This window comes from Rhinopithecus roxellana, chromosome 3, assembly GCF_007565055.1.
Source record: "Rhinopithecus roxellana isolate Shanxi Qingling chromosome 3, ASM756505v1, whole genome shotgun sequence".
Lineage (NCBI taxonomy): Eukaryota > Metazoa > Chordata > Mammalia > Primates > Cercopithecidae > Rhinopithecus > Rhinopithecus roxellana.
The window spans coordinates 152060202-152069724 of NC_044551.1; the positions used below are offsets into that span (position 1 = coordinate 152060202).

General features: G+C 52.3%; 2 protein-coding genes across 2 annotated transcripts; both read right to left on the reverse strand.

The window, feature by feature from the left end:
- Positions 1-2928: 2928 nt before the first annotated feature.
- On the reverse strand, positions 2929-3664 carry DCANP1 (dendritic cell associated nuclear protein). Its single transcript, XM_010360020.1, is given in 2 exon segments — positions 2929-3138; positions 3140-3664. Coding segments are annotated over 2 exon segments (735 nt in total).
- Positions 3665-5475: 1811 nt separating this feature from the next.
- On the reverse strand, positions 5476-9032 carry TIFAB (TIFA inhibitor). The gene is made up of 2 exons (XM_010359914.2): positions 8824-9032; positions 5476-6558 (listed from the first exon to the last, which is right to left on the reverse strand). The coding sequence occupies exon 2, from the start codon at positions 6546-6548 to the stop codon at positions 5934-5936; it is 615 nt and encodes a 204-aa protein (XP_010358216.1). The 5' UTR covers positions 6549-6558; positions 8824-9032; the 3' UTR covers positions 5476-5933.
- Positions 9033-9523: the final 491 nt, after the last annotated feature.

A 9523-nucleotide genomic window follows, 5' to 3' on the forward strand; every position in this document is an offset into this window, starting at 1 on the left:
TTATTCCGAAGACTCCCACCTCTACCCCCTGCCTCCACATCTTTAAAGGAAAGCGAGGCAGACATCGCAGCCAGGCTCGCTTCCAGCAGTTAGAGTGCTTGGCTCAGAGCCCGGGCCCTGCTGCCGGCCTTGCTTGGGACCTACTGCATGTGAACTAAGTTGTCAAGTCACACACAGGGAGGGTCAGAGAAATGGGAGAGGCCGAAAGGGAGTCTAGAGCCTCCTCCACAGCCCCAGTCTCCACAGGTTTTTCTCCTCGTTCCTGGACTGATTTGATTTGGATTCAAATCTGCCTGTACTTGGACTCCTTCCTGGCCAAATGCCTGGAGCTGGGCCCTTTGCTGCAGGCACTCCTTAAAGCAGCGGGCACGGTTGGGGAATGGAGGGCATTTCCTCTGGAAGGAAAAGGCAGAGGAACCAGTAATGGCCCAGGAGTGCTGATATCCTTACTGGGGTGCACATTTTTGTGAAACGACCCCCTTGCCAAATGGAACTCTAAAGCTCGTTCAATTCACATGCCTAGAGAAGAAAATAATCAAACTCTTCTGTCAGGGATCACCTGGCTCCCCACATCCCCTCACTTAGGATGTTTTATTCCCACTGGAGCATGTGATTGGAAAACAAAGGTAAATGGGAGCAATTGATTCCCGGATCCTTTTTTTTTCCCCCAGCAGGATTAAAGCTGCCTCAGCCATAAAGAGTTTACAAACTCTAAAGAAAGATAATAACTTCCCTTCTCACGGTCCGGTCATGGGGAGGCAATGCATGTTTCCAATCAGCTGAGAATGTAACTCAAATGGTAGGTTTTATTTCACTTTAATCCGCCTATGAGTTCACGTTAAAGGTAAGAGGAATCACAGCCCTGCAATTCAAATAGAGTTCATTAAATTCAGAATCTCCTCTTAACTGGGCTGGGTTGTTTACTACTCCCCACAGTCTTGGATGGGCTTTGAGGGTCTGGTGCGGTGTCCAGCAAATGGCTGAAATGCAGGTGAGGCTGCCACCATGAAGGAAGCTGGAGGGAGGAGCTGTTAACCTCATGGTACTGTGGCGACATCAGCCACCACTACGTGTCACGGGGTGGATGCTGAGGAAGAGAAAACAGAGAAGAGCTGGAGAAGCTCACACAGTAGATACAGTGGAAGGCAGGTGACCCAGCTGGCAGCCCATTGCAGGGGGCGGTGGAGGTGGCGATGTGCTGTCCCCACCACATGGAGCTTGCTTGATTCTGCACACCTCTTTGCTGGCTGCAGCCTTGCTACTCAGTGGGCGGTTGTGGAAAGAATCGGTTCTCAGTTCCCATCCCAACTCTGCTATTTAGACACCGGGAGACCTGGAAACAACCCCTTGACAAAGTCTTGCTCTACTCGTTTCTGTAGTGACTGTCCATTTGAAGGGATAGGGAAATATTCCCTCAATGTCCTGCAGTGAAACTGTTGAAGCCACTCCTCCTATGAAACTCACTCCTTTGGGTTAAGCATTGCCTTCTCGGCCCTTTCCTGTGTGGATGGAGTGTTGGCACAGTGAGGCGGATGTTGCTAGTGGACGCATCAGGGGTGCTCTGCACAGGCTGGCCTGCATAGCCCAGGGGTGGAGGGAGGGGTCAGGCTAGAGCCTATGGAGACTTGGTGCACAACAGGCCCAGGCTCAGTCCAGCCAGCCCAACCTCTGATTGTTATCCTCAGAGTCCCTCCAGGGTCTCCTTGGCAGGGGCTGTCCCCTATGAGCCTCTGCAGGGGACAGGAAGTGCTGACTGAGAACTGTCTCTCTGACATGCACCCTGTCAAATCCATAAACCTTCCTCAGCGTCACCACACAGAATCCCACAACCCCAGGGTTCTGCTTGAGTTTGAGCTATACAGGCTCAAGGACTAGAAGGAAGCACCAGCCTTGTTCTGCCCCAGCTAGAGGGTCTGTGCTGTCCCGGCAGAGGCCTACAGGAGGCAGAGACATTCACCTCTACTTCCTATCTGCCCATGGCTTCGTGGTCTTCTCACCCCAGCTGGCCAACTGGCTTCCCACCACTATGGGCCTTGCCCTGCCCATGCCGGGCCTAAGGGGCCTGGCTCAGACTTTAGCATCTAAGGATACTGCTGCCTTGACCACCAGAGCCTCACCTGTCTGTGCGTCTGTCCTCTGTTCAGCTCTGTGAAGGCCACCAGGAACACAAGAGTCAACCCATGACCTTTGTCTTCAAGGAAATTGAGGTCTTACTGGGCAGACAAGCACAGAGTGAGTGCTCCACCACGGGCCTCCCTTCCTCCAGGCTGTAGTCAGGACTATGCTGTCTAGTGTGTCTGCTGTGACTTCCTCATGGCAGAGCCCTACACTGTGGCTGTTTATGGAGCATTTGCATGTTTCCCTCGAGGGGAGGCGGTGTCTCTCACGGACAGCTGGGGAAGATTCACATTCTTAGAAAAGCAGAGGAATGTGAGTGTTAAAATACCTTAAAGGGCAAGGAGGTGATTTCTAGATTTCCAGACAATGTCTTAGAGAATTGTAGTGCTCTGGGGTATGCCTGAATGTAACCAATGTAGCTCCTTTTGTGCCTGTGTGTAGACTGAGTCCATGTGTCCACATGCATTCAGTTCCTCCCACCAAACTGGACAGTGATAGCTAACCCTGTTGACCCTTATGTCTGGGTGCCTTAAATGTGTGATGCCTCAAATTGACCTTCACAGTGACTCTAAAGAGGTAGGTACTGTGATCTTTCCCCATTTCTACAAGAAGAAACTGTGGCACAGGGAGATTCAGTCACTTGTGCAGGATCACAGAACTATAGTAAGTGGTCAGCGAGGGGGACAAGAATTCTAACCCAGGCAGCATTCTGACCAGAGGGCCCTAGCTTGGAGCAGGGTTCACGTGCACTGTGTGTTCATGTTTAGTGTATGTCTGTGCATACCTGTGTGTGTGCACATGCACACATGTTCACTCAGACACATGGGCTGCCCTGCGGTGGGAGCTGAGAGAATGCAGTGGAGGTTGTTGGGAGGAACTCACCCGCCTGCTCCGGCTGTCTGAGCAGGTGAAGGATAGTGATATCAAGTGCGAAGACCAGGCCCTGAAGCCAGCCTGACAGTGTCAGCTGTTAGGAGAAAGTGAGGGTGGGTGCCATGGATCTGATGATTTCAGTGATTTTTCTACTCAAGAAAAATGAAGGCTCGGATGGGCAGAGCTTAACTGTCTTAAAAACTTGGCGTAGGGCAAGGTGTGAGTTTCCTGGGGAGACTGTGTGAACTGTGAACAGGTAGAATCTGAAACTACAAGCCAGATGTTTCCTGGCTCCCTCCCACCTGGTCTGACCTGTCTTCCTTCAGCTGCTGTGCAGTTCATCCTGGGTCCCTGAGAGGCTCGCAGATGCTTCGCTCCAAAGATCTTAGTTGCAGAGTCCCCTGTGGAGGAATTGAACTGCCCCCTCTCTCAGGACCCCAGTTGGCAAGGGTTTGCTCCTCCCTGGAGGGGAGAGACCCTCACTACAACCCTGGAGAGGGCCACTCAGGGGCAGCAGCTCATTCCCAAAGTTGTCTGGTGGAGCTGGGGATTGGCACCTTGGGGACTCTGGGGTTTCCCCACCAACTCCTCTCTCCAGTCTTTCGTGTCCAGGTGCAGTCTCCAGGCCGTGGCTTCTTGAGTTCTGTATGTGGGTTGCTGCTCCCTAATGCATAGTTGTGGGACCATTTTGGTCGGTGACAGATCACTGCTGCCTTTCATCAGACCAAAGTACACATGGCTTCTTCTCCTTGCCAGCCGTACCATGGCATCTCCCATTACACTAACCCTGCCTATTGGACCTTCTGATGCAAGGAACAGATTAAAATCCCCTCCTGGTTGCCCACCAGGTCCATGGCTACAACTAAATCCCGAGTTGGGGCATCAGAGAACACAGGTAAGCCCCTGAGTTCTGGAGCCAGCTTACTGGGGTGTGAGTCTTCCTCACTTCCGTATGGATGGTGAGCCCTCCTCTCCCAGGTCTCATGATAGTAGTTAACCCTTATTAAGTGTGTGCCAGGCCCTGACTGAGTGCTTTACAGGTGCCATCTCCTAAGACCCTCATAACTCTAGCAGGTAGTACTATTATCTTACCCATTTTCCAGAGGGAGAAATAGAGGCAAGAGCAGAATAAGTCACTTGTCCAAGTCACATAGCTACTGATGGTGTGATGTTGGGCAAGATATGTAATGTTTCCGAGTCTCAGTTTCCTCATCTGTAAAGTGCAGTTAATACCATTGTCTATCTGGGGTGTTATGAGCCTTAAACAGGGTAATACACACAGCACCTAGCAGAGTCCTAAGCACATGGTAGGCACTCAACAGGCAAGGCCACTTAACAAGAGTATGTGAGCCCAGCTGGAGGAGAGAGAAAAATACAATGACTATAGCACTAATCACAGTAGTGATCAAATAAGTAATGCACTCCTGAATGCTTGACTTACCTGAGCACAACGTAAACTCCCTGAGGGAGTTTGCCTTACTCACTCCTGGTTCAGTTCCGTGTCTTTGCACAGATCTGGCACAAGGTGGGTGCTTGGTGAAGGTTTGCTGAATGAATGAGGAACTGCTTTGGGGGTCCAAGGGGTCATTCACAGCATCAGACAGCCCCTTCCTAGCCACCCTGCTCTCCCTGCCTTGTGGCTGTGATCTGAGTGTTTTTGCTTCATCCCTATTGGAGAGGAAGCTTCCCAAGCCAGGGCAAGCCTGGGTCTTGCCCACCTCTGTTTTCCTCATAGAGAAGATGTTGAGGGCCTGTGAGTGAAGTTGGACCTCCTTGCAGCTTGCCCTGGGTGCAAAACAATCCTCCTCTTGGGCAGAAAACAGAAATTGCTGGCAACTACAGACCCAGGGATTCGAGTCAGCCAGGGGAACAGGGCTGTGCCCTTGGCGCCTCAGATTCCTGGGAGAGTGGGGTCTGGGATCATGGTGACCATGTAGATCCCTCCCTGCATCACACCGGTGAATGTTGTTTCTAAACCACACTCTCCCCTTCTCAGCATGGCGTGGCAAGTGGCTGCTCCCCTTGTTCACTGAGAAAATCCTCCCACCTTTGGCGTGCCTGGCTCCTAACGAGTCCCTTATTTGGAAGGAACACCCCCACCCCCATTGGTGTGTGACTCACCCTGAGTGAAATAACTGCTGGGCTGAATTCTTACACAATCCCCACCCCCCCATCCCCTCATTCCCTGAGGACCTTTGCCCTCAAGTCAGCCAAGGTCTTGATCCAGAAGTGACAGAGAATGGGGAGTGTGAGGATGAGGATGATGATGGGGACAATGAATTTCCAGGCAGGCCCAGCTCCCAGCTCCCAGCTCCCATCCTCAGGAAACCCTGAGCCCTGCCTGCATCTTTTCCAGAAATGTGAGCCCCACCTTTCCAATTTCCTCTTACACCTCGTCTATATTTCCCACCCCCACCTCTGCATGACAGCGTGGCGTGCATGTGGCCCATCTGGGGATCAGGGAATCCTATTGGGTGTGCCAGCTTAATGAAATACTTGCAGTTTATTAAACTCAGGCTTTCCTAAGCCCCGCGTGCCTGTGGGTATTTGAAAGCTGAAGGTAACACCAAGCTACCACAAATGTAATTGTTACATGTGTCCACGCATTCCTGGGGCAACCTCAAACTCCCGCTCTTAAGCAGCATGCAAAATGAACCACATAAAGTAACTCCTAGTCAGACAAGAGGGGGAAATGTGTGGAAATGCTGAGAGAGGCTCCCCAGAACCCCTCAGGGCCTCTAAAAGAATATGAAGTTCCCATTACTTTGCAAAACTCTGGCCACAGAGGGTGCTTCTCCACCCCAGACTGTTGGTTCAGTGTTTGCAGAATTGGTTCATTATGAGCAAGGCAGCCAGCGGGTTTTGCTTGTCAGGCTTGCATGATGCAGTTCAAATACTTCAAGTCCTGTTTCATCTAGCAAAGACTTGCTCTAGTGGCAGGGCTAGCAGAGTGTACTGTCTGGGGGTTCCCTCTGGAGCTGTATTTCTGTTCCTCCTCCAGGTCTTGGCTGGGGAGGGCTGTCCCAAGTCTGGGAAGGGCCGTGGAGAAATCCCAGGCAACCTGAAGTCTGCTGCCCTGAACCAGGGGGAGGCTGCTCCTGGGAGATGCCTTCCCATTCGTCAGTTTCCTCAGCCTCAGGTCTGTAAATCAGGGGTGAAGGGCTGACATGGAAATAGCAGACAAAGGCCTCCAGGGATGTGCCTTCCTCTACGCGAACCAGCATCTGGATGCCTGAGAAGGAGAGCCTGTTGATGGTACTCAGGGTGATCTGCTCCAGGTACCTCAGCGTCAGCCCATTGACCCACACACAGCCCTTGCGGCTCAGGGCCTTGAGGCAGAAGGCCAGCATGGCACTGCCTTTCTCCAGGTAGGGCTCCAGGGACAGGTGACGACGGGAGAGGTGTGGGAGCTGCAGCTGGAGGTGGGCGTCCGGTCCCCGTCCGAGCAGCAGAGGGCTGGTGTCATGCTGCAGCCGTGGTGGGACACTGGCAAAGGCAGATGGGCCCAGCGTGGGGTGGTACAGGCTCACTCGCAGGATGGTGAGGGGCTTCTCCATGGATGAAGGCCTGGGAAGATGGAACATGGACACACAGGCTCAGCTTGAGTCAGAGACCTCTGTGGCTCCCTGAGCCCAGACACAGTTGCCCACCTCAGGGGCCCTGTGCCTGTTCATACAATCACTCTGCCCAAGCCAGGATGGAGCCAAGGCTGGAACTGGTGTGGAAGGTCATGAGCTTAGTCTCTCCCATACTCTGAATAGAACATGCCACCCACTGTCTCTGACTTCTGGATTTCTGTAGTATAGGTATGTCTGTCCTTGTCTATGCAAGGGATCAGGCATGCTGGCTTGCAGGGTGGGGCTTTGGTAATTTTTTGGTTATTTGGAGACAATTTGGCTCTGCTTCTTGGAAAGGATAAGGTAGGCAGACCAGCTACATCTTCCTTGTATCTGACAGTTACACAACAAACGCTTGCTGAGTCCTCCTTTGAGCCGAGCAGGGAACCAGCTGCTCGGGAGAAGCAGATTCAACAACAAACTGAGCCCTGACTCTTGGGAGCACCCACAGGTGGAGGAGAGAGGTGTTTCTAGCACCAGGATGTATGGAGAGACACAGAAGGGGGAGGCTTAGCCTAGTCCTGGCCACCAGAAAGGCTGCCTAGAAACCCTGGTGAAGAATAAACACAGCTAGCACATTCCAAGTGGTTACTATGGGTACTTGGTGGAAGGCCACTTACAATGGCCAGCTTTGTTCCTGCATGGGTTTGAGGAACACAAACTCTGCTATGTCCACCAATGCCATGTGGCCCAGGACCTGCCATCACCTTCAACAGGAACCAAGGCTTGAGCAGATTTGAATAACTAATTATACATTCTCTGGGTACCAGGCTTTTTCTCACGTTATTTCTCTCCTAAGAAGGCATCTTCTATTCCAAACTCTGTGTCCAAGTACTGCCCACAGTTCAAGGCCCTGCTCAAATGTTACCTCTCCTGTGAAGCTCCCTTCCCTGGGGAAGGTGACCTTTCACTGTCTCTGACTCCCACAACAGGGAGAATCCCCCAGGACACCTGGCCAGCCTTACTCCCCATTCATTCCATCTTTGCATTTCATGCCCAAGTTCTGTAGGCCCTTGTCCTGTCTTCCCTGAGCTCCTCTCTTCCTGTCCCTGAGGCCTCCCGAGGACTGGGTGTGGTCTGGGCTGTGGTTCTTGCTGCCCCATGTCCCACTGCCCTGTACAAATAGGGCTTGGCCACCATAAATGTCCAGGGACACATTTGCCAAGTGGCTGAATGAGAAGCCCACACACACACACAGTGAAATCACCCAGAGAGACCACAAATGGGATCAGGTCTCAAAGGCTGTGTGGGACAGCGAGCCTGTTGCAGGTGGCTTGAACCCAATGTCCCTCCAGGTCTTGAACCTTTTAGATGCAGTAGGTTAATGGCTGGGACCTTTAAGTCTGATAGTGAGGGCACCCTTTCACTATCAGAGGCCTCAGGGCACCTGCTTTCCCCTAAGGCACAGACACATGTATGCCTCTGTCCACACCCCAGCTGGCCATAATCTGAAGGAAGCCTCTCTTTTTTCTTTTCTTTTCTTCTTTCTTTTTTTTTTTTGAGATGGAGTCTCGCCCTGTCACCCAGGCTAGAGTGTAAGTGGCATGATCTCAGCTCATGGTAGCCTCCATCCTCCAGGTTCAAGGGATTCTCCTGCCTCAGCCTCCCGAGTAGCTGGGATTACAGGTGCCTGCCACCATGCCCAACTGATTTTTTTATTTTCAGTAGAAACGGCGTTTCACCACATTGGTCAGGCTAGTCTCAAACTCCTGACCTCAAGTGATCTGCCTGCCTCAGCCTTCCAAAGTGCTGGGATTACAGGCGTGAGCCACCACGCCTGGCCAGAAAGCCTTTTCTTGAGGTGTGGGATACAGGCTGAGCCTAGGACAGGTGGGCTGGGCAACCATGCTGTCAGGCCTGACTGGAAACTCAAGAGTTCACTCCCAGAAACTAATCTCATGGCCCAGAGACCCTGAAAGAATTCCTCAGGAAGAAAGATTCACTGTTGCTGTGTGGCCTTACTCTCTGCTCCACTAAACCACCCAGAGCTAACAGAAATCTCCCACCAAAGAGGAGCCCATCCATGAGAAGCTGTCCTGTGTCTTTTGGATCCCAGGTGTTCTGGGGAAACAGAAACCCAGCCCTACAAATCCAGCCTTTGGGATGAAGCAGGAGGAAGACACTCCAGAGTGTGTGTCTCGGGGGAGCCCTCCCCCCAGCCCCACCAGGCCTTCCCTTCTCCCCATGGGTTCAAGTCCCTCTGGCTTTCACTTACCTTATTGCCAGGGCACATCTGGCTCTAGTCCTGCAGCTGTGAGCTCTTGAGAAGGAGTAGGCTGGTTTGGGTAGGGCTGGGGATGACTCTTATGGCTACGGTTCAGGAACATGACAGAACACACTTCAGTTTTGTTGCATTCTTCCTTTTTCCCTTTAGGAAAGAAAATAGAAGTGTAATTTTTCATTGCAGAAGTGCTATTCCACTGCTGAGAGATTGAGAAACCACAGCGTGGGGCCCCTTCTGAGATTGATGGCGTGCCTTCCTGGGTTTCAGTTCTGCCAGCCTCTCCTACCCCACCCCCAGGGACCTTAGGACTTGCACCCAGGGTATCTGCAAAGTTCCTCTCCACCTTCCAGTAGGATGGGGTCAAAGCAGCCCAGGCATGTTAGAAAAAAAGAGCCTTTTGGGACAGAGGGCTACTGGACGGGAGAGCCCCCCTGAGTGTGGGAGAATGAGGAGAGCATTCTGGCTGGATAGAAGTTGGCCAAGGAAACTGTAGGCAACATGGCACTTCCCTGAGGGTCTCAGGAGAGGGCAGGGCCTGGGGACGGGGAGGATGGAGAGGGCAGTAAATGGCCACTTGTAGAAGATGGTCTCTCCTGCAGAACAGTGAGAAGGCGGTCTGTCATGCCCACTCCCCATTGCCCAAGCTATGCTTGTTTGCATGCAGTTTGGAAGGGGTGAAAATGGTCGCATG

Coding starts and splice junctions, on each gene's coding strand:
- TIFAB (XM_010359914.2), bottom strand. CDS start 6,548: ATGGAGAAGCCCCTCACCATCCTGCGAGTGAGCCTGTACCACCCCACG.